Source organism: Caloenas nicobarica, chromosome 1 (genome assembly GCF_036013445.1).
Source record: "Caloenas nicobarica isolate bCalNic1 chromosome 1, bCalNic1.hap1, whole genome shotgun sequence".
Taxonomy (NCBI): domain Eukaryota; kingdom Metazoa; phylum Chordata; class Aves; order Columbiformes; family Columbidae; genus Caloenas; species Caloenas nicobarica.
In genome coordinates, this window is record NC_088245.1 from 2,390,821 (window position 1) to 2,413,877 (window position 23,057).

Sequence of the window (23,057 nt, forward strand, 5' to 3'; positions counted from 1 at the left end):
ACCTAATATGCCAGTTCTCAATACTTCTCCTGATGCTTAGAACCCTTCAGGTCTGCAGCTGGAGGTATTTATGGCCGGCTGTGACCCATTTGTTCTTGCAGCAATATTTTATGTTGAAATTGCTTTTCCCTCTCTAATGTATTAATACTCAAGGCAAAAGATGTATTTACAGAGGGAAGCCATTGCCTCTCTAAGGTAGTATTGTAGTAGACAAAGCAAGATACCGACTTTTAATTGCTTTTTTTAAAAAATACAGCTCCTGAAATAACATTCACCTAAGCCAGAGCAAGTACTGACTGCTGTGTGCAGTACAACTGTGGCCTCTTCTGGTCATTCTTGGTGAAATTTTATACAATCACAGAATGGTTTGGGTTGGAAAGGACCTTAAAGATCATCTAGTTCTACCCCCCTGCCATGGGCAGGGACACCTTCCACTAGACCAGGTTGCTCAGAGCCCCGTCCAGCCTGGCCTTGAAATTTTAGCTCCAATGATCTCAACTTTTCGAGCCAACAGATCTGCGCTACAATAATTTTTGCCGGGCAGCACAAACTCTTAGCATTTGTAATCACAACACTATCAAGGCAGGATAAGACCCACAGCCATAGATATGGCTTCTATCTCCATTCTCTACTGCATGGAAAAAACAGGTCTGCTTGTCCTACTGATGGAGCGTCTTGGAGACACATTCCTTTGCTCACTGCTCCTTGGAAACAAAGTTGGTCCCTACAGAGTGAGAAGAGAATCCCAGCGCTGCTTCTGAACTGTAGAGTAATTGATGGCCATCAAAAGCAGGGAAATTGCTCTGAACCACTATTTTTATCTTATTCCAAAAATGCATCCTCTAACTGTACAAAACCTCTGGACTACCAACAAGAACTCTGCTGTGAGAGCTGAACCTGTAGGTTTTTAAAATTAATTTATTAAACTTCTACAACTACTAAACTACAACTGCCTGAGAGGAGGTTGTAGCAAGGGGAGGTTGGTCTCTTCTCCCAAGGAACAAGCGCCAGGAGCAGAGGAAACGGCCTCAAGTTGTGCCAGGGGAGGCTGAGGTTGGATCTGGGGAACAATTTCTTCCCCAAAGGGCTGTGGGGCATTGGAACAAGCTGCCCAGGGCAGTGCTGGAGTCACCATCCCTGGAGGGGTTGGACAGATGCGGAGATGAGGTTCTCAGGACATGGGGCAGTGCTAGGGGTGGGTTAATGGCTGGACTCGATGATCTTAAAGGTCTTTTCCAACCAAAATGATCCTATGATTCCCTTTTCTACATCTCAACACACTTTAGAGACACCATGTATGGAAGTCTCCCTTTTTTCTCAACAGACTGCTTTGCGGTTGAGAAAATGAAGGTTCTTTGAGATTACGGGGTCAGGGTGAAGTCCTTTGTGTGTGCAACGGGATGGCTACAACTCAGTAACAACCATCTCCAAGCTGATGCTCACCGAGTAATCTCCCAAGGTCAACTTCCCCACTGGCACCCACTTCTCAACGCCCTCCAGGGACAAAAAGCACATTTTCCTGATGATCCTCAGAATCTGCACATTTGCATGCTACAAGTGAAGGAAGGATGAATTTCACACAGTGCACCAAACAGTTAACAGATGGCAAAAAATTACAATCATTTACCAAGTTGCATTGGGCTTAAGAAAACAACCTGGAATACGAAGGCACTGAATCTTATTAAAAAAGACATATTTTACATATTGCTTCTTCATAATACAAGCTGTTCTTCATGAAAGCATAAAACTTGCTATTATTTGCGCCTCTTCTTCCCTTTGTTTTTGCACACATGACAATGTGGAATACGTATCTGATATATGACTTCTGGATGCACTTGAGAGACTGACTTCAGCTTCAGATGTTAATGCACTTAGGTGATGCGAGACGTCATCTGAATTTTATATCCTTTTTATATTATTTGATCTCAGATCTGGAATACAAATTGGAAAGTACAAGGCAAGCTTTACAGCCTTCAATAAAATCCCAGTAAGAGATTACACGCTGCAGACCATTTCCCGAAAGCGATACATAACTGTATATGTTGACATCGTATGTGTATATTAAAACGCAGTGGTCTGGATGCAATTATTTTAATATCTTCTTAAAATACAAGAGTCGAGGCTTCTGGTCTTTACCTGAGCATATGGATTTCTCTTGGCTATGAAGCCCAGGTTCATTACGGGACAGATTTAATTGCTACATCAGAGTTTGTGTGTTGATATTCTACATCTGATGCGCGAAAGTTCAGGGACGCCAATCAGGCACGGTGCAGATGCCACTCTGCAAAATGTTCTCAGACAGTCTCCATCTGTCAGATATGGTAATACTGGTGCTCCATCAATAACTCACCTCCTTAACTCCGTGTTTCCTGCATTTGAGTCAGAATTTTTAATGTCAGCCTCAGCAGAGGATCCACCTCGGATGGACAGGAATTACCTGATCTGCATTCCCCATTCCGACTGTGTGGGTTTGTGCCCTGGAGCCAGTTGCCTTCTGCAGTTGAAGAATCATCTCTCAGTTTACTCCGTTTTTTTAGTGATTTAGCTGCAAAACCCACAGCTTCTCTTTTGGGGCAGTGTTTTCATCACATTCAAGGATGGAAGTCGGAGGGTAGTTATGACAATCACATCCAACTCAGATGGTCCATGACATTTCTGGGAAAGCTCATGGTGAAAAACACTGGGGCGGGCTGAATATCCAAAATAGGATGCTACTGCATGCACTTGAGGAGGGAAGAAAGTGGGGTGGATAAAAGAAGATGATGTGGAGCTGCCCCTCCATGGGCATAGGTCAGAAACTGGGGAATGGCAACTTGTCTGAAAAGCAACTGGCTCCATGGAACCTGAAAGAATTTGGTTAAATCCCAGAGCCAGGAGATCATAGAATCAGAGAATCATAGAATAGTTTGGGTTGGAAAGTACCTTCAAAGCTCCCCCAGTGCCCCCCCTGCCATGAGCAGGGACATCTGCACCAGCTCAGGTCGCTCAGAGCCCCGTCCAGCCTGGCCTGGGATGTCTCCAGGGATGGTTCATCCACCACCTCTCTGGCCAACCTGGGCCAGGCTCTCACCACCCTCAGTGTAAAAAATGTCCTCATATCTAGCCTGAATCTCCCCTCTTTCAGTTTAAGGAGATTAAGGGACATTATAGAAATTGGCCAGCTCTGCCGTACGGTTCCTGGGCTATACCCACCCTGGACCCTACTGTCCAGATCTCTTACTCTGCCCTAACACTATGTTACGGCTTGATCCTGTTGGTCCTCTCAGTTGTGATATTTTTGTCCTTTGCTCATTTTCCCTCCTACATTCTAGCAGGAACTGGCCCCAGGCCATTGCTGCCCCCTGCTCCTCTCTCCTGTTCTCAGCTGTGACCCTGAAAGCCCCATTCCCAGAGCCAGGTCCTCACCTGTCCCCCTTGTCCTGATATTTTACACCCTACCAGCCGTGCCCTGCCTGCTCCTACACCTTCCACGTGAAACATTTCTGCTTCCCGGATGCCATCGCATCAGCAGGTTGAAATCCTCCGCTCCCCGGTTCAATCTAATTAAAAGCAAGACCTCTGCGAGAGATACGACGTTAGTGCGTAGAAAAGTGATGAGCAGCGACTCTTAAAAACGTATCGCACAGCACCGATATCTGTTATTTCCTCGCAGATCACTGGGTATGAAGCATTGCGGTTTCTAATGAGATCTGACTGACAGGGTAAACCAATCTGCTACTTAAGGGCTTGCATGTGTCTTTCTATCTGTGGGGCTCGTGCTAGAAAGATGCAGCCTACTGTGAAAAAGGCAGGACATTTTTCTAATTGCTTCCATTTGCAGGCTGGAGCGAGGCAATAGAGATGCACTTCAAGCTGACAATCTGATATTTACCTTTATTTCAGCTGCAGACGAATGCCTGGGATGGTTGTTCTTCACACACTGATGGTTCCCCCTTTCTTTGCCTTTATTTTTTTTGTGTGTGTGTCATGACAACTCCCCTTCATAAAAAATCTGTCCTTCCTCCAGCAGCTCTGTTTGCCGAGCATTTAAGGTGAAGCTCCCAGCAGGGTCCCACACCTTCAGCACACAAACTGAGCGCAGGCAGAGCCCACCTTTAAACACGGGAGCAGAAAGCAATTTCGAGATCAAATAGCAGCTCCAAGCAGGTGATGTGAGAGCAAAGACACGGACTTCACATTCCCGTACACTCACAGGGGTCCCTGTTCCTGTGGGGTGACTCTGGGTGTTTATTCAGGCTCAAACAGGAGTCTGGGGTTAAATTTTGGTCTTGTTTGAACAGTGTCGATCAAAGCAGTCCAAGACTTGACAACAGAGACATTTCAAACCAGAACTAACTCAACGATGTTATTTGACCCTTTAGGAAGGATAAGGGATAAGACGTATCCCTTCAGAAACTACAAGACGTAGCCCTTCAGAAACTACAGGATGTGGTGATTTGCTTGTTATATCCCCATCTGGTTGGTTAAATAAAAAGCATTTAAAAGGCCTTTCTCCTCCCATCCCTTCCACCTCCCCTTGGCAGAGCTTCCCCATAACACCAGCCAGCTCTAATGGCTCACAGGTGAGAACGGGAGTTCTTGCTCCAAAGAGAGCAGATGATCCGCTGAAGCCCGTTCCGTGTGCTGGTAGGTACCACTCTTTGCTACCGTAGAGGAAAAAAACAACCAAACAACAAACTTAAACTGAAAGCAAACCCAGCTGTGTTCCACCTTCTCCTTCCTTGCTTCACGCTGCGCAGTGATCACTTGCAAAACAGTAATGATCACAAAAAATTATTAAGAGACTGAATTGCAATTTAAATACATCAAGAAATCCAACTAGAGATGTTATTCCACATCCATGGGTACAAAAACGTTCTCGTGGCCTCCCACAAAGCTGAACGGAACCTTGGAGACTCCTCGAGCTCTGCATGGCACACAGGTTCTAGAGTAACATGTCCCTCCCCATCCCTCCTCCGAGCTCTTTCTAACACAGAAATCTCTGCCACCAACTCTCCTGATCTTCGCTGGCCCACCGAATTCCTGGAGGGAGAGCTGCAGGCAAAGCTTTACGTGCCCACCCTTCCTTTTTGGCCATTCTGTTTGGGTTTTTTGAATTAGAAACCAGCACGCGTTTGCTCTGCAGGTGAGCAGAGCCGCTCCACCGGCTGCACCAACAACCGCACCGACGGAATGACAGACGTTCACCACCCACGTGCGAGTGAGGACGTGACAAGTGCCGCCAGGAGATACCAGTGAGACGTGCCACGAAGCTGCAGGAACAGAAAAATGCTGTGACTCTTAACAGGGCATATATGAGAACATTGCTTTCCATCCTGGTGCTATGCCGGTGAGAAATGAAATTTTGCCCCTTGGAATCATGAAGCACAGAACGATCTTCTCTTTTCTGGATCTCTCTCAGGTCACTTAGGAGACTGCGGGTCTGCCGTGAAATTTAGGATCCATTTCAAAGTTGTAAGTTTTTAGTAAGATCGTTGCTACCAACCGTTCATCCTCCAGGCTTGCACGGCCACCCTGCTGCTGTGTCTCCAGCCAGTGCCATGTAGGTCTCATATTTTAACCCGCTAAGCTGTGCCCAGCAGTGCTCAATGCCACAAATACAGCGCCTGTTTCAGGAGGTATGCTGTAAAATGCACATTTTCACTCCACCTTTAATGGCTCTGCTCAGATCACCATCACCTTCCTGCCTCACTGTCCCCAGTGCGGTCACAGCTGCAGCCCAACGCCTCAGAATCACAGAATCATTTTGGTTGGAAAAGACCCTCCAGATCATCAAGTCCAAGCGTTACCCCACCCCTGGCACTGCCCCATGTCCCTGAGAACCTCATGTCCGTCTGTCCAACCCCTCCAGGGATGGTGACTCCAGCACTGCCCTGGGCAGCCTGTTCCAATGCCCCACAGCCCTTTGGGGAAGAAATTGTTCCCCAGATCCAACCTCAACCTCCCCTGGCGCAACTTGAGGCTGTTTCATCTTGTGTGATGCTTGATATGATTTCCGTACCTGAAGCTGTGGAAGTGCAGGGGACCAAATGAAGTCAGGAGGAGAAGGTCCTTGGACTTGAATCAGAAAAGAGGGTTGCTAAAATGTTCCTATAGCATTTTTAAAGCAAGGAAACAAATAAAGCTGCTCTCTAGGCACAGAAAAACCTGCCTGTCCCCTTCCTGGCTAAAGCCAGTGGTGTAGCACAAGTGTTTTATGCTTTACGTGGACCTGGAAATGAGTTTTTACATTCATCTTCATATTTCTGTGGGATAAGAAAGCCTGTATTAACCTGGGCAGTTTCTGGACACGCTGGTGGGGCTGCAGTTTTGGTCTCCTGGTCCAGATTGAGACCTGGTGTTGGAAGAGGCTGCCCAGGGCAGTGGCGGAGTCACCATCCCTGGAGGGGTTTAAAAGACACACAGATGAGGTTCTTAGGGAGATGGTTTAGTGACAGTGTTGGGCTAATGGTTGGACTTGATGATCTTGAGGGTCTTCTGGATCCAAAATGATTCTATGATTCGAAGATGATGGTGAATACCAGGACTTGCACCCACAGAACATGCTTTCAAAACCTGGTCTGCAAAGAAATCAAACACCCACTCTATGTACTGCAGACCTGAACAAACAAAACAATCCAATTCCAGCTGGACCGGCCGAGTTTCCTAAACTTAGACCTTATATTAAAGCAACTGCAGTTCTACAAGTAGCTGGTCAGTGGATTAAGTATCGTCACGGAGGCCAAAGTCACTAAAGGTAGAAATTAAGAAGAAAAACTTCTAACAAGAAAATTCCCTTCCCTTTAATTACCATTAGCAATGCAGCATGACAGGGAGAGATAAACACACATGCACCTACACAAATAAGGAGCTTGGGAACACAAAGTAATTACTTTGATTTTTTTTTTTTTTACCCACCGACATTCAAAACTTATTAGTCTCAAGAAAGCACATATCAGCAAAAGACTGTCACCTCAGGCATAAATGAGGAATTTGTTTGTAATTCCTTTCCAGGAGGATATATCCTGATGTTGTTAATGCAGAGTAGGAACGTGCTCTGGCCAAGTCTAACAGCCAAAAATACTTCTTAAAAATGTTTATTCACATCTTCCTGAGCTTGTGTCCCTGGAAATGTGAATGCTGGTTTCTGCTGGCTGAGAAGTTCACCTCCATTGATTGTTTCACTAACACACCAAGAACCAAGCGAAGAAAGTCAATGAAGCCTTTCCGTTTTTCAGTCCATTTCCAGTTTAGGAAAATTGAATTAATCTCTTTACTTGGAGCAACTCAAGGCATCCACATTCAGGCAACGAAAATCATTACAGAGGCCACTAAAACCTATATCTTTAAAGGTTACAGAGTGAAGATTAAAAGCGCCTCCGGGAAAAATTGAAATGACCGATCAAAATAAACCCGTTGAGTCAACAGTGGAAAGCGCGGGCAGGACCAGTGCCTTCCAGTACCGGCTGATATTTTGAGATGCTTTCTCTGCCATACGGAGCGATACTGGGGAAGAATGAACACTACGTGATTTCACACATCGCAGCGCGTTCGGACATTAGGGATGCAGGAATTACGGAATTAATTCAGCCCCGTGATCCAGTCAATACGGGCCTGCTACCGGGTGTAAAAACCTATCGAGGGCACTTACGGATTGATCTGCCCACCTGTAAAATCGCCCCGGCCAGCCCTCACATTGCCTAGAGATAGACATCTGCCATGGATAATTCCACCTCGGCTCCCTGACCCTTGTGAAAAAGCGACAGGCCCTCCTAGGAGGCCCTTCACCTCATTTCAAAGAAAATTTAAAGCAATTCAGAAAAATCGCACTCTAATCATGCTCACTTCTCGCTACTTGCCGTAAAGGGAACCGAGGGCAACGAGCTCCGATGGAGACGTGACTGCGGCGGACCTGTAGTTATAGAGCAAGTGTTCATCGGATCAACGGGGCAACGCATGTAACGGAAAGTTAAACTCAGGCTTAAATGCTTTGTTGGGCTTGAGCGCGTGTTCTTGGAGCTGCCATGGACCGTGTGTTTGTGAAATGCCTGGTGTGTGTTTTAATTACAAATCCCCTCCTTGAGGAATTTATAATCCACGCAGTCACTGAAGGAAGGGGAAGGATGTGCTGTCATCACCCACTGGTTCAGCCACTTTCTTTCCATCTTCATGTGCTCAAGTGCTCTCACTACGTGAAAATTACTTAAGGACAAACACGAGAAATGTCATCCCTCAAGAGTCAGGCTCTTTGCTTCCAAACATCTGCTATATCACCGTTAGGGCATTTTGGATGTTTTTTTCCTAATGTGGAGAATCAGTAGGCAAGGCACTTCCCAGACACATGCAATGAATTAAAAAATCTGCTGCTCAGCAAAACTGAGAACAAAACTTGCCCATCCTTAGGCTGGAGTGAGGCCAAATGGCCCAAAGATGGTGTGGGAAGAGCGGCGATTTCTGCTCCTCCTGCCTCGAGCAATCCCCTTCTTCACCCTTGATGTCCTATCCTAATTTAAGATAAAGTTCCATTTTCAGGAACATTATCATTTCAGAGCCTTTACAGATCATTTCCCTGTTTGTTCCCTCTCCTTCGGTTGTGCCAGCACAGCTGTTTGCAAGGCCCGCTGTGAACCAGACTGGGGAGCTGATCCTGCCAAAAAAAAAGGGAAAAAAATGGTGCAAAAAACCAAAACGTAGCCTTTTCCCCAAAAAACTGGATCGTTTCCCTGCTCTAATATATTGTGTCGCATCAGGGCCTGCTGTGCAAAGGACGAGAAGAGGAAGGTGGTATTTGCTGAGGTGTCGGCATCGTGCGGTACATACAAACACAACCAGAAATTCTCTTTTGTTGTGTACTGACTACACATTTTGCACAGCAAATAAAACACATTTTGGAGGTAGTTTTCCAGATGAGGCAGGTAAAGGATCAAGCGCTGTCCTGGGGAGTATTCCAGACCTGCACAAAGTGGGGGTGTTCAGATCTACTCACATCCCATGTCCGTCAGGATGTCCAAAGATGGGAGAAACAAACCCCTTCCAGCAGCTGATTTAACTGATCCACTTCGGGTGTACTGACCCTGCAGAAGGGGACAGGGCTGAAAGGACCCAGGTGACAGAAGAGTGGCCGGAGCACAACTCTAATATAGATTATTCTGGGAATAAATTCACCATCTACAGTCACTGACAGTGAACCGAAAGGAATTCTAAGTCATTGGACTTCAGAAGAGAGACTTCAGCCAGAGGGTGCGTTAAGACACCATCTCCAAATGTGCCAGGACACATCAGGCTGCACAAAGAAGCCTGTTTTTGTGGCAAAGAAGAAATACCCAGAGGGGATCACAGAATCACAGAGTGGTCAGGGTTGGAAGGGACCTCTGGAGATCACCCAGTCCAACCCACCTGCTAACGCAGGGTCACCGGAGCAGATCACACAGGAATGTGTCCAGGCGGGTTTGAATGTCTCCAGAGAAGGAGACTCCACAGCCTCTCTGGGCAGCCTGGTCCAGGCTCTGGCACCTCAAAGGAAAGAAGTTTCTCCTCATATTCAGATGGAACCTCCTGTGCTTCAGTCTGTGCCCGTTGCCCCTCATCCTGTCATTGGGCTCCACTGAACAGAGTCTGGTCCATCCTCTGACACCCACCCTGGAGATATTTATAACCATTGATGAGATCCCCTCTCAGCTTCTCCAGCTGAACAGCCCCAGCTCTCTCAGTGTCTCCTCATCACAAAGATGCTCCAGACCCCACATCATCTTTGTGTCCCTCCACTGGACTCCTCCAGTAATTCCTTGTCCTTCTTCAACTGGGGAGCCCAGAACTGGACACGGCTCAGTAAGAAAAGTGGAATTCCTGGCCTTGGGAAGGATTCCCTTCCCAAACCGACAAACCTGGGACATCAAGAGATGGCTTCTGAGTCCTGGGGGAACACAGGATTCAGAGCGTGGGTCCTCCTAGCTCTGGTAAGATGAACTGAGAACCATTTTCAGGCTTCAAGACAGGGGTGTTGCTTTTCCTGTACATCTCAGCACCACGGGCTAGTGATTCAAAGACAAAAACTGGACAAACTCCTCTAAAACACTCATGGACTTAAGGCTTAGGTCTGCATTCCGCCAGCTGCTTATCCTGGAGAACTGAGGAACGGACAAGGAGAACGTTTTGGTTCCCAGCACTGCAAGGACATTGGGTCACGCATGAGACTGAAAATAGACTATTTTGGTACAGATGTGGTAAGCAGAAACACTTGACCCATGGTGAACTGGGAGCCATCTGTGATCTCCTGTCCTGGGCATCAAGACCTGGGAATGCTGCATTTTCCAGTGTTGTCTCCATAAATATCCATAAAGCTTCTGAGCTAGTTGGAGAAAACGAGAGGTTTTCCAACACATGAGTGGTTGGTGGGGCTTGGTGTGGGGTACGCTGATCTGTAACAAGTGTCAAGTGGATATTTTGACAGGAGACGTGATTCTCCTACTTCACCAGCTCAGTGACCTCTTTGGTTTCTTCCTGCTCTGTTGTGACCGACCAGATGAGTTGTGTAGCCAACTGTGATATTTCCCTGTGAACCTCCACGGAGAAGAGCACACCAGTGATTTAGGTTTCCCCAGATCACGGTCACATCTTCCAAAAACCCCTCTCATTTCTGTGCTGAGGAGCTGGGCACCTCCAGCAAAGGCCATGGACATGCTATGGCTTCCAGAAGCTCATGTGGGACTGCGGAAGCTGGAAGTTTGGGAAGTCTTGAGCAGGCACTTTGCTTTACATGTACTGTAATGCAGTCAGAAACCCCAAGAAGTGCTTTATGAAATAGAATCATAAAATCATTTTAGTTGGAAGAGACCCTCAAGATCATCGAGTCCAACCATAACCCAACACTGCCAAGCCCACCTCTAAAGCATGTCCCCAAGAACCTCATCTAAATGCCTTTTAAACCCCTCCAGGGATGGTGACTCCAGCACTGCCCTGGGCAGCCTGTTCCAATGCCCCACAGCCCTTTGGGGAAGAAATTGTTCCCCAGATCCAACCTCAACCTCCCCTGGCGCAACTTGAGGCCGTTTCCTCTGCTCCTGGCGCTTGTTTCTGGGGAGCAGAGCCCGACCCCCCCTGGCTCCAAGCTCCTTTCAGGCAGGTCAGAGATCAGAAGGTCTCCCCTCAGCTCCTGTTCTGCAGCTGAACCCCCAGCTCCCTCAGCCGCTCCCATCACACTGGTGCTCCAGCCCCTTCCCCTGCTCCGTTCCCTTCTCTCAACTCTTCTCTGAACTGTTGTGAAATGTTGTGAAGGCAGAAATTGGTGCCCTACTAGAATTCATAGCAGCTGCAAATTTAACTGGAAATTAAACTACATGGATGAGTGATTTGTTCCAGTGTAATTTTAATGAGTCCGTAACAGGGCGGCTGTTCGGGATGCACGGGGCATCACCCAGCAGCACCCATCTGGTGAAGGACCGTCTGGGGAGCCCCAAAGCACATGGGGGAAGCAAAAGGAGGAAGGGGATGGGGGGGGCATCGAGCCAGAGGGGTGTTTTTTAATCCTCTGTCGTTGAGATTTTTGGTTAATGCAGTGAAACCACTAATTACAGCTAATTAAACCTGCACTGAGATCAAAGCTCAGTGGAAACTACAGGGGGGAGAAAACAAGAGAGAAAAGAAAGGAAAAGAAAATACGGATTTTGTTGTAACCAAGTCCTTAATTGAAAACTAAAGCGGCTTTGTTAATTAAAAGCAGCAAAAACAAAATGAGGGCATGCTCCACAGATACACAACATGAGTCCAGTGTCGTGATGGAGATAACGCATCTTTCCCATGCTGTCAGCAAAGAGAAGCTTTTATTCTAGTGCCGGTTCTGCTTCTGGCTCCTCTGTAGGGAAGGGTCTGCCTAGGATCCATGCTGCAAAGTATTGGTGATTTTTACCTTCCATAGCACTCAGAATCTTGGGCTATAAAGTGAGGGGAGAGGAATTCCTGTAGACTAATACATCTGCAGATTTCATGAACAATGAAGAGTTTTTCCCTTGAACACAGAGACGAGAGGGGGTGGCTCAGTGACCAGCTTGTCTACATCAGGATACTGAAAAAAACCCCAGGGTTCAATCTGTAGGGTTGTCTAGCCCTGACAAGACACTATAGTATATATATTTGACAGCCATCTGCTGTCCCTGCCATGCAGAGAATAAAACATTTCGTATGTGTTGAAATGCCACCTTCAATCTTGACAGCCATCAATAGTGACCGAACATCTGGGAGACTGTCACAGCTATTTCACGACGGAAGTGGGAATGTGGAAACCAAAAATCCTCACACCTGACCTGCAGGAGAGGTAATGAGTGAGGTCAACAGGGACCCAGGAGTCACCAGCTGCTCCTGGACCACAGCTAGAACTGGGCTGGTTTACTTTTTCTCTTGTGCCCACATCCCTCCTGTCTGGGTTAACATATTATCCAGTTATTCTATGATCAATATTTCTGGGAATGTCAGCCCCCACTACAGTCTGCTCCTAACACAGGGGCAGAAAGCTGTGGCTCTCAGGCAAGGAAACTTTGAAACAGCAGGACTAAGAGTGTGCCCAACAACAGGGAGGGAAGAAAGCGCAGATCTGCAGCACATGCAACCCCAGTTCAAAGCCAATTTTACCCGCAGTGTCCTTTCTCGTGGTCTGCTCCAGCTGCTTTTGCATCTTCTAAGTCAGTGGTGTCCAACCCATTTTCACCAGGGGTCACATCAGCCTTGCGGTTGCCTTCAAAGGGCCGAATGACCACGAGTCACCAATGTGCCCTTGTGGTCAAGAGGCCAATGGTCCCTGGGGTGCGTTAGGAAAAGTGTGACCAGCAGGTGAGGGAGGTTGTTCCTCCCCCTCTGCTCTGCCCTGGTGAGGCCACATCTGGAGTTCGGTGTCCAGTTCTGGGCTCCCCAGTTTAAGAAGGACAAGGAATTACTGGAGGGAGTCCAGTGGAGGGACACAAAGATGATGAGGGAACTGGAGCATCTTTGTGATGAGGAGACACTGAGAGAGCTGGGGCTGTTCAGCTGGAGAAGAGAAGCTGAGAGGGGATCTCATCAGTGGTTATAAATATCTCCAGGGTGGGTGTCAGAGGATGGAGCAGACTCTGTTCAGTGGTGCCCAACGACAGGATGAGGGGCAACGGGCACAGACTGAAGCACAGGAGGTTCCATCTGAATATGAGGAGAAACTTCTTTCCTTTGAGGTGCCAGAGCCTGGACCAGGCTGCCCAGAGAGGCTGTGGAGTCTCCTTCTCTGGAGACATTCAAACCCGCCTGGACACATTCCTGTGTGATCTGCTCTGGTGACCCTGGATGAGCAGGTGGGTTGGACTGGGTGATCTCCAGAGGTCCCTTCCAACCCTGACCACTCTGTGAATCTGTGAATGTAATTTTAGGACTGTATAAATGTAAGTACTCCTACACTTATACAGTCCTGAAATTACATTTGGCCCTTTGAAGGCAACTGCGAGGCTGATGTGGCCCCCGGTGAAGATGAGTTTGACACTCCTGTCCTAAGTGCTGTGCATGAGTTACAGCGCCTGGTACCCAAGTTCTCTACTCAACTGATGTGGGTTTTATTCAAACTGAATAATGTTAAATGTCCCAAGTTTTCTCCTGGCTTGAGTGCAGCCCCAAGAGAGAACACCTGAGACACGGTTTTCATGCAGTTCTGAACCACAAGTGAAGACAGGCAGCATCACAGGAGCATTGCAGAGGCACCTGAGAGCAGGAGAGCGCTTTGCCACTGAAGGAAGGGAGACCGAGGTGAGGATCCATCGGATCTGGGCTTCAACATGCACAAGTCAAGCACCAAGAGCAGCTTCCATTGACCAGCTCCGTCCTCAGGCAACCCGAGCACCCAGGCACCAAACGCAACCTGCTGCTTCTGTATCTCCCAAGAATGGAATCAGAAAGAGAAATAACATTTGGCAATGAAAAGGATTTATTTCAGAGCGCTGGGATGTCTAAGGAATCTCTAATGCATATCAGCTCCCCCTTCCCTCCGCAGCACCCAGTAGATGGCAGCAAGTTATTGCTTATTCCTCCTGCCTGGGACAGGCAAGAGGCACAAATCTCTCCTGCTCCTTTATAATCAAACAAAAAAACCCCTGCCTGCCAGTCGTAGCAGGAGAGGAGCCCTGAATGCCGAGCACCCGAACCAGAACTGCGCTCTGAAATCAAACACCCTCTGAAATCCCACTGCTGTGGTTCGGGGATTGGTCCCAGTGGTGTTTTCCAGTTCCCCCCACGCAAAAATCGGAGCTGGATGGGACAACCCTGTCATCTCCATGGATGTTTGTGCTGAAAGTAACGGGCCTGTTCACACTGGAAAATTGTAGCATGAGGGCATTTCTGCTTCTAGTCACTGACCGAGCTACTGCTAAACCTGGAGGCTCTAAATCCACTTTGCTGCTGTGATTCACTCAAGCTTACAATCACAACCGGAGCGTTCATGTGGTGCTGAGACAGATCCGCTGCTTCCCAAACCCACGCTAGACCCTTCCCATCACACCGTGTGGCTCCACACAGACACAGAATCACAGAATCACAGGATGCTTTGGGTTGGAAGGGACCTTAAACCTCATCCAGTCCCACATCTTCACCACGAGCAGGGACATCTGCACCAGCTCAGGTTGCGCAGAGCCCCGTCCAGCCTGGCCTGGGATGTCTCCAGGGATGCTTCATCTACCACCTCTCTGGCCAACCTGGGCCAGGCTCTCACCACCTTCCTTGTAAGAAATTTCTTCCTCATGTCCAGCCTGAATCTCCCTCCTTTAGTTTAAAACCATCACCCCCTGTCCTGTCACAACAGGCCCTGCTCAAAAGTCTGTCCCCATCTTTCTTATTTGCCCCTTTTAAGTCCAGAAAGGCCACAGTAAGGTCTCCCCGGAGCTTCTCTTCTCCAGCTGAACAGCCCAACTCTCCCAGCCTGTCCTCCCAGCAGAGCTGTTCCAGCCTCGGATCATTTAATCCCACAATGGTCCTTGCAGCTCCTAACTGGAACGGTAGCAGCAGGAAAACCTCCGATCTAACTCATAGGTCTACAGACACCTCTGGTTCTCTATGCTGGAAACCCTTTAAGGGAGGAAGGACACTTTCAGATGAGCAGTACCACTTAAAAACCTTTAACTTAGAGGTCAAAATGACATTGTGCTGTATGAAATGTTCACATTTCATCACTGGTCTCTACCTGCCCCTTGCAACCACCTCAATTAACTTTCAAAAATGGGGCAATTTTATCACTGCTGTGTGACTGAGAAAGGAGTTTGTGTTTTTTTTTTTTCAATGAAAAATGAACATTTAAGAGTCGAACGATATTTTATTTAAGGATAAGTTTGTAGTAGAAACCTAACTCTGCCTCTGATTAAATCTCTGTATAAAGATGCCAGTGGAATTTTGGGTGGGGACAGAGAGAGAGTAAGAAAGGAGGCAGAAGGGAAAAGACTTGATCTGGAATCCAAATTTGAAGGTGAATTTTATCCCTCCAACAGCATAACACTAAATCACGATCGGAAACTTCCAAAATTTGGAAGTATTTAGAACCCACGCTCAGTCCCAGACTTTGCAGTGTGCCTAGGTATTACACACAGGAAGAAAATACTGCTTTTTCTTTAACAGAGTAGTGGATGCCCTAACGACTGACTGCATTTCTGCTGGCCTAGATACTGAACATGCATTTAAGGGAAAAACCTATTAATATTTGCAGGAAATTTAGCAAATGCTACAAAACCTTTTGTGACACCTCAGCAGTCAGAACCGGCCTATCTTCCCCTTTCTCCTGTCAGAGGAGAAACTCCTTGCTCGAGCTCGCAGAACTTGGCAATTTATTTTTTTTTCCAATGGAAACATGCTCTGGTTTTGCTTCGTGATGCTCTGCAGAGAATTTCCCAACCTCACTCTACCTTGAACTGAGAATCTCAAAAGCAAAACTCATCTGAAAGACATTTTCCCCCTGCCATGGTACTGCTCCCAAAGCAGCAAATCCTGCAGGTTACAGATCTTTTGAAAAAATGTGGTTTTAACAGCAGGAGCCTCACCAGAACCGGTGAGTGTTACATGGGTTAAGATTTTTTGCTGCGAATCCTCTACATGATTTTGGCTTCAGAGGAGAAAGATCTTCCCTCTCTGGCTTCCCTGGTTGGGTTTTCTGCTACCTAGGAGAAGAAGGGGGATGCCCAGCGCTCCTTGAGGCCCACAGAAAGCCTTGAAGAACATACCGAAAGTGAAAAATAAAACCAAACCCAAATGCAGAATCAAAAGCACGACAGCCAGGAAAATGTCGAAAGACCTTTCTCAAATAGTCCGGTCTTTCCTGTAAACTTGAGCACATCAAACTTGAAATGCATTTACTTTCAGAAAGGGACCACCCAAGTCCTGCTCCATAATTAAAACTTAATGTACAAGGAGTGACGCACCAATAGTTAATTATGGCTGATTGCCTCTTGAACCCTGAGTCTCACACTTTCACAGACAAAGAAATCAAGAGGATGAAGGAGCAACGGGGGCAGCAAACTGACTGTCCAGGGGAGGCACGAACCAGTCGGCTTCAGATGAGGCTGAGATCAAACCTGGAGGGCAAAGAGCTCCATAAAAGCCCAAGGGAAACTATTTTTCTGTGTGTGGGAAAAAAACACCCCCAAACCCACCCAAAAAACACCATGTATTTTGTCTTTCCCTGTTCAAAGGAGCCCATGACTTCTAATTAAGTTCCTTAAAGAAATCAAGGTAAACATCGAATTATTTTGCACGAGGGCAAATACCTACGAAGACCAGAGATGGGGCAGAGAGTCCCACACTGGGTTAGACCCACTTCAGAAATATTTTCTCCCATTACGGTCACGCAGGTCCCTGGATAAGCGAGGCAGGGAGGGAATTTTCCCCAGTTACCAGGGGGTGCAGCAGGGAAGGAAGAGAATCAGTATTTCTCCACCAGCTCTGCCACTGCTCCCATACATGAAATAACCACTTGCTCTCCGTTTCTCATCTTTAAAAAAATCAAAACTGAGAGTTAGCTACCGCGCAAAGCATTTACGGATTCCTATATGAGCAATATCACAGAAGTACAAATCACTTTTATCCTACATTGATATTATTTTATGCTTTCTGGGGGTGAACTGTTATGTTTATTTTATAGTTTGAATAGACCTCGGTAACTGGAGTCCCTGGGGTAACATGAGAACTTGCTTGGGTAATTGTAAATTCAGGTGAGCAGGGCAGGGTTGCGATGCACGAGATGCCTCATTTATGTAAAAGGAGAATCTGGATAATAAGCATTCAGGAGTCATCTGAAGAAGAAAAGCATAAAACATACTCTCCAGATCACAGAAATCTGCCCCGAATGAAAGAAGGAAGCGAGGCAGTCATGAAAGCTAAAAACAAATGTTGTTGAATGTATATTATGGGAAGAAATCTGCATCCCGGGTACCACAAAACAGCTGATGCTGCTGCGCAGAAAGCTCAGGTATCTCTGTAGAGCTCCACAGCTGTTGATGATAATACCCAGCAGCTCCAATGGTGCAGGAGAAAATCTATTTGCCACGTAACTCATAGACGAAGAAATCTGGTGTATGTGTGTTTTATAGAATCATAGAAAAGTATGGGTTGGAAAGGACCTTCAAAGCTCACCTAGTCCAACCCCTGCCATGAGCAGGGACATCTTCAACTAGAGCAGGTTTGACGTTGTGAAAACTGCTGCTCTGGCGTATCACCCATCGAGCAAGATCGGGAGTGGGGAACACATTCCCACCTCACCCTTCCCTTCAAACTCCACGTCGAATTGTGCAGAGCTACGAGTCGGAGCTCCACAGATATTCAACCCTGTGCCGGCTTCCAGCAGCACTTGGTCAGCATTTCATTATTTGGGTGCCAGTTGCTGTCAGCACATGCTCAAGCGCTTGTTCTGCCTGCCAAAAAACTGGGCTGATTTATTTAACATTTCAACAGATCGGGAAAAAAAAATCATTAAAAAAAAGAAAGATTGAATTTGGGAACTCTATTCCTTGAAGAGTTAGTAATGGATCTTTCTCTCTCCCCCTCCTCCAGGCCTCAGCATTTATAACTTCTCCATGCCAATGTTATTATGAAGAAACTAATTCAATAATGAGATCATTCCCCATGTGAGAGCCCAAGTAAATGAGGCACTCAGTCATACCTACTCTCCCTCATCTGAGGGAATCATGTTTCTCTCGTAATTCAGCCTCCAAGAGCGACGGCCAAATGATGACACCAACTATTTCCAGTGTTTGTGGTGGGTCATATCCGAGTGTCATGCAAAACTCTGTCATTTGATCTACGTGCCTTAATTTGCAAGTTCCAGACTCTTCCTTTGGCTGTTTCTTAGGCTCAGCTGCCTGTTGCTGAACCAGCTACTGCCACAGAGGATTAGCCAGTACAGGTCCATGTGCAATTTAGTATTTGCTTACATTGCATGTACCACTTAGTATTTGCTAACTCCTTAAATACTCCCTCTTTAGTGAATAAAGCAGCAAGATTGGTGAGAAACTTGCGGGGGATCTATCGTGTCCAGTTTTGGTTTTATTTTGCTATTACTACTAGTGGGAGAGCAACAGAACTTGAAGGCAGACAGCATTTGGCACCCCTGAGGTTCACACACACTGTTCCTGGGAATTGATCCAAGTTTAAGCCTTCAACAAATCAACGTATTACTTATCTGGGCATGAATCCAGGCCCCAGGTTCATCCAGTTTAAATTCCACACAAGACCTCTACCTAGAAGCTTCTCCTTGCCTGGGTTTTGGTTTCAAGAGAAGCAAACCAACAAGAAGCCCCAAGCGCAGATGGTTTGGTGGGACCTGCACTTTGAGCTCAAGTGATGCTCAAGCTCATGCTGAGCTCAAGTGACCCGTGTTGCTCTGAATGTTGCTCAACAAGAGGGAAACTGAATATTAGGATTAACGTTTTACGATCAACATTTCTACGGTTTTAACTTGATATCCATACAGTTGCAAGCACAAACGGTGAAACTTTTGGAAGGAGCTATCTCTGTACATGTGGACATCAAAACAATAACGAACACAACGTGGGGCTTCCTGCTCACCTTGCAAAGTCCAGGTCGGCCTCACGTGACATGGTGATGTTTGTCAGGTTTTGCTGGAGGATGAAGATGTTCCTACACATTTTCTTGATGCCAGATTCACTGATACGCTTGAAGTAGTGGGCGCCATTGATGAGAATGCAGGAAATCAGGTGGCCCAAACCTGCGCGGGTGAGGAAGACATTTAATGACAATAATTCATCATAAACCCCATGAATCAGCACTGTTAAGTGGTACATGTGAACCAGAACACGAGACACACTGGACTGTATGTGGAAACAGCCCTCCATAGCATAGAATCATAGAGTGGTTTGGGTTGGAAGGGACCTTACAGATCATCGAGTTCCAACCCCCTGACATGGGCAGGGACACCTTCCACCAGACCAGGTTGCTCAGAGCCCCGTCCAGGCTGGTCTTGAACACTTCCAGGGATGGGGCATCCACAGCTTCTCCAGGCAGCCTGTGCCAGGGTCTCACCACCCTCAAGGGGAAGAAATATCTTCCCTGTGCATTTTTGGAGGACTTTCCTCAAGGTTTCCTTCTTTGGTAAAAATACAAAATGGCCCTTAAACACTACAAAAACTTGAAGTTGCGTAATTATAGCCACTGATATTTCCGGGGCATTTCAAGGTTTATAATCAGGTTTTGTGTAATGTCCCTTTCAGTCCCTCTCTCTGTCTGACCAATGCTGGTCCTACAAAATGATATCAGAGCATTTTAATGTTACCAAGGGTGGTACTTTTCCCTGGTAAACTCATGGTCTGCAAGAGCAGAAATGAGCCACATGTCAGTGCACTTGATGTGCAGCCTCTCTCTGATCAGTCTTGAGCAGTTTCTTGTGTCTGAGTGACGTCTCCTTCTTACCTCTCCCACTGAAGGACATAACCGGCTGCTAAAAGTCACAGCCACCCCCAAAATGACGCATCCATTCACGTTGCATTGCAAATAGCAAAAACCCAGCCAAATTCACACAGTACACACATCTGTACAAGACTAGATACTAATTAGAAGTCTGAATTAAGAAAAAAGGTTCATGTATACACAACTAGCGTGAGGTATTTGTAAATCCCAAAACTGGGCTTAAGAGGTGCCTGCATGTCATGAAGACCTTGTGTATGAACTTCAACCTCATGGTTTAGGGAGATGCGAGTGGTCCCCATGGCTCTGTGCGGAGCCATTTGACTCTCCTCGAACAGAGATGGTAAACCTGAGCTGTAAGGGGAGCTCTACAATGTGGAATCACAGAATCATTTTGGTTGAAGAGACCCTCAAGATCAAGTCCAACCGTTACCCCAGCCCTGGCACTACCCCATGTCCCTGAGAACCTCATCTCCGTGTCTGTTCAACCCCTCCAGGGACGGTGACTCCACCACTGCCCTGGGCAGCCTGTTCCAATGCCTGACAACCCTCTCCATGAAGAAATTTTTCCTAATATCCAACCTAAACCTTCCTTGGCTCAACTTGAGGCCCTTTCCTCTTCTCCTGTCGCTTGTTCCTTGGGAAAAGAGACCAACACCCTCCATGCGACAACCTTCTTTCAGGTAGTTGTGAAGGTGATCACTCCGTTTGCCATGGATTCACACAGCTCAGAAAACTTCTGATTAAAAAATGCTCCACCAGGAGCTACATGGATATAGGGGGAAAGTATGCAGATACTGAAAGCCTTATGTAGGACCAGTTAATAGTGGCCAAACTAAGGGTAGCCAGGCTGGGAAACCTTCATCCCTGCTGACTTATTGTACTGGGCAACGAGTGCATCTCCAGTCCCCACCTTCTTCTGACTTTGAACAATGACCACAGAGCAGGTCATGTATCCTGGTGCGCAGGCAAAAGCGCTGTGCGTCAGCGCCACAAATAAATAGAGGGGAGATGAACCAAGATGTGATTTATATTTTCCAAAGTAATCACGACAGATGAGACATCAGAAGAGCTAATGTTCTCTAAATTTAATTTTAGAAGTGGGATGGCTACACTTTGGATAGGAACTGCTCCGTAACAGAGATGTGCTTGTAATATATACACATGCCCTATGGCTTCCCGAGGAAAAACTGTCCTGCACGTACATAGACTTACTGCTTTCCTCCTCAGCACGGGCCTGATGCTCCTACTCAGCCAGATACACTCAGAAATGGTGCGGAGGCAACAGGGTTTTTGCGTAGCCCATGTTTCTATGGGTCTCGCTTATCAATCTGCTGTAGGTGGCAACAGTACCACAGGCTGCCTTACCCCCCAGAAGAATAGTGTTGAGTTTTGGGATGAGAATAAAAAAATCATTTTGTAAGAACCAACTTAACCAAACTTGAATGGCTGACCTTCAAAGATGTACTGGAACTTGTGCTGCTGGAGGCTGGCGCTCATGGCCTCCTCGATAGCACTGATGTCCTTATTGAGCCGGACGACGAGGGGGTCGTAGTCCATGCTCTCCACGTTGGCAACGATGGCGTAGTTGCCTTGTTTGGCCAGCGGGATCAGGTAGTGGAAGCAATGAACTCTGCGAGAGAGGAGAGATGTTACAATGCAAAAATATCTTTGTTTTTGATCTGGATGAAGGGATCGAGTGCACCTTTAGTGAGTTTGCAGATGACATCAAGCTGGTTGGGAGTGTTGATCTTGAGGGAAGGAGGCTCTACAGAGGGATCTGGCCCGGCTGGATCAATGGGCTGAGGCCAATTGTCTGAGGCTGAACAAGGCCAAGTGCCGGGTCCTGCACTTGGGTCACAACAACCCCATGAACGCTGCAGGATCGGGGAAGAGCGGCTGGAAAGTGCCCACGGAAAAGGACCTGGGGTGTTGGTGCCAGCGGCTGAACATGAGCCAGCGTGTGCCCAGGTGGCCAAGAGGCCACCAGCATCCTGGCTGGTGCCAGCACTGGTGTGGCCAGCAGGCCCAGGGCAGTGACCGGCCTGTGCTGGGCACTGGGGAGGCCAAACCTCCAGTCCTGGGGGCAGTTTGGGGCCCCGCAGCTCAGGGCTCAAAATGGCGGCCCCAGGGGTGGCGAGATCACCTCACACACAAAATGGCGGCGCCAGGGACACCAAAATCACCTCAGGGCTCAAGAAAGGCCTTGAGGTGCTGGAGCGAGTTGGGAGAAGGGAACGGAGCTGGGGAAGGGGCTGGAGCACAAGTGTGATGGGAGCGGCTGAGGGAGCTGGGGGTTCAGCTGGAGAACAGGAGCTGAGGGGAGACCTTCTGATCTCTGACCTGCCTGAAAGGAGCTTGGAGCCAGGGGGGGTCGGGCTCTGCTCCCCAGGAACAAGCGGCAGGACCAGAGGAAACGGCCTCAAGTTGTGCCAGGGGAGGCTGAGGTTGGATATGAGGAAAAAATAACAGTAATTCTAAGAAATGGGTGGTTATGTCTGTATTAAACACGTCATCCTCTTGACATGTCATTGTCCCACCTTGAGAGGTGAATACGAAGGACACTTCATTAACAGATCTGACCTACATCATCCCAATAATTCCTTGTCCTTCTTAAAGTGGGGTGCCCAAAACTGGGCGCGGAACTCCATGATCTGAATGCTCCAACATATTTTCCTTTAAGGAAGCAGATATAAACCCAAGGAGCAGGTTCTCAGTGACCGCTGTCCTCAGGTCATGCCCACACGGTGCTGGAAGGGGAGAAGTCAACACCGAGCTGGTGCCAACCTGCATCTGGCAAAGCTGTGAACGAACGGGGCCCCTAAACGAGGAGGAAGATGAGGGGATAATTGTGTCATGTCGAATCTGCTTTGCTGTTCACTGGGGTTTTCTTAGACTGCACCTGCCACAGCAAGAGGCTGGTAAATTCCAAGATTCTTTACAAACGTGCTGTGAGTACGTGTTTAAAGCACAGGGTCTCTGTGAATGAATAGATGTTGGAAATGGCACAAATCTGGGGAGCTCGTGTAGGAGTCACAGAGAAACCTGCTAGTAACAGACATCAGGGACTGGGATTTTTCTGTTACTGCAGGTGGTTGCGAATGCAGAGTGATGAATATGTGGAAGCTCCCACCTCGCTGGGGATTTTCCTGGCTGTTCGCATCTCTTTTTCT

The 23,057-nt window shown here is 47.4% G+C and overlaps 1 protein-coding gene across 1 annotated transcript in view; it reads right to left on the reverse strand.

Annotated features, from left to right (window-relative positions):
* The window catches only part of EXOC4 (exocyst complex component 4), a 415,407-nt gene that overhangs the window by 13,455 nt on the left and 378,895 nt on the right, over positions 1–23,057 (reverse strand). The window contains exons 16-17 of the mRNA XM_065640979.1: positions 21,339–21,517; positions 19,030–19,189 (exon numbers count right to left, since the gene is read on the reverse strand). Coding sequence (XP_065497051.1) covers positions 19,030–19,189; positions 21,339–21,517 — 339 coding nt within the window. The remainder of the gene's footprint in view (positions 1–19,029; positions 19,190–21,338; positions 21,518–23,057) is intronic.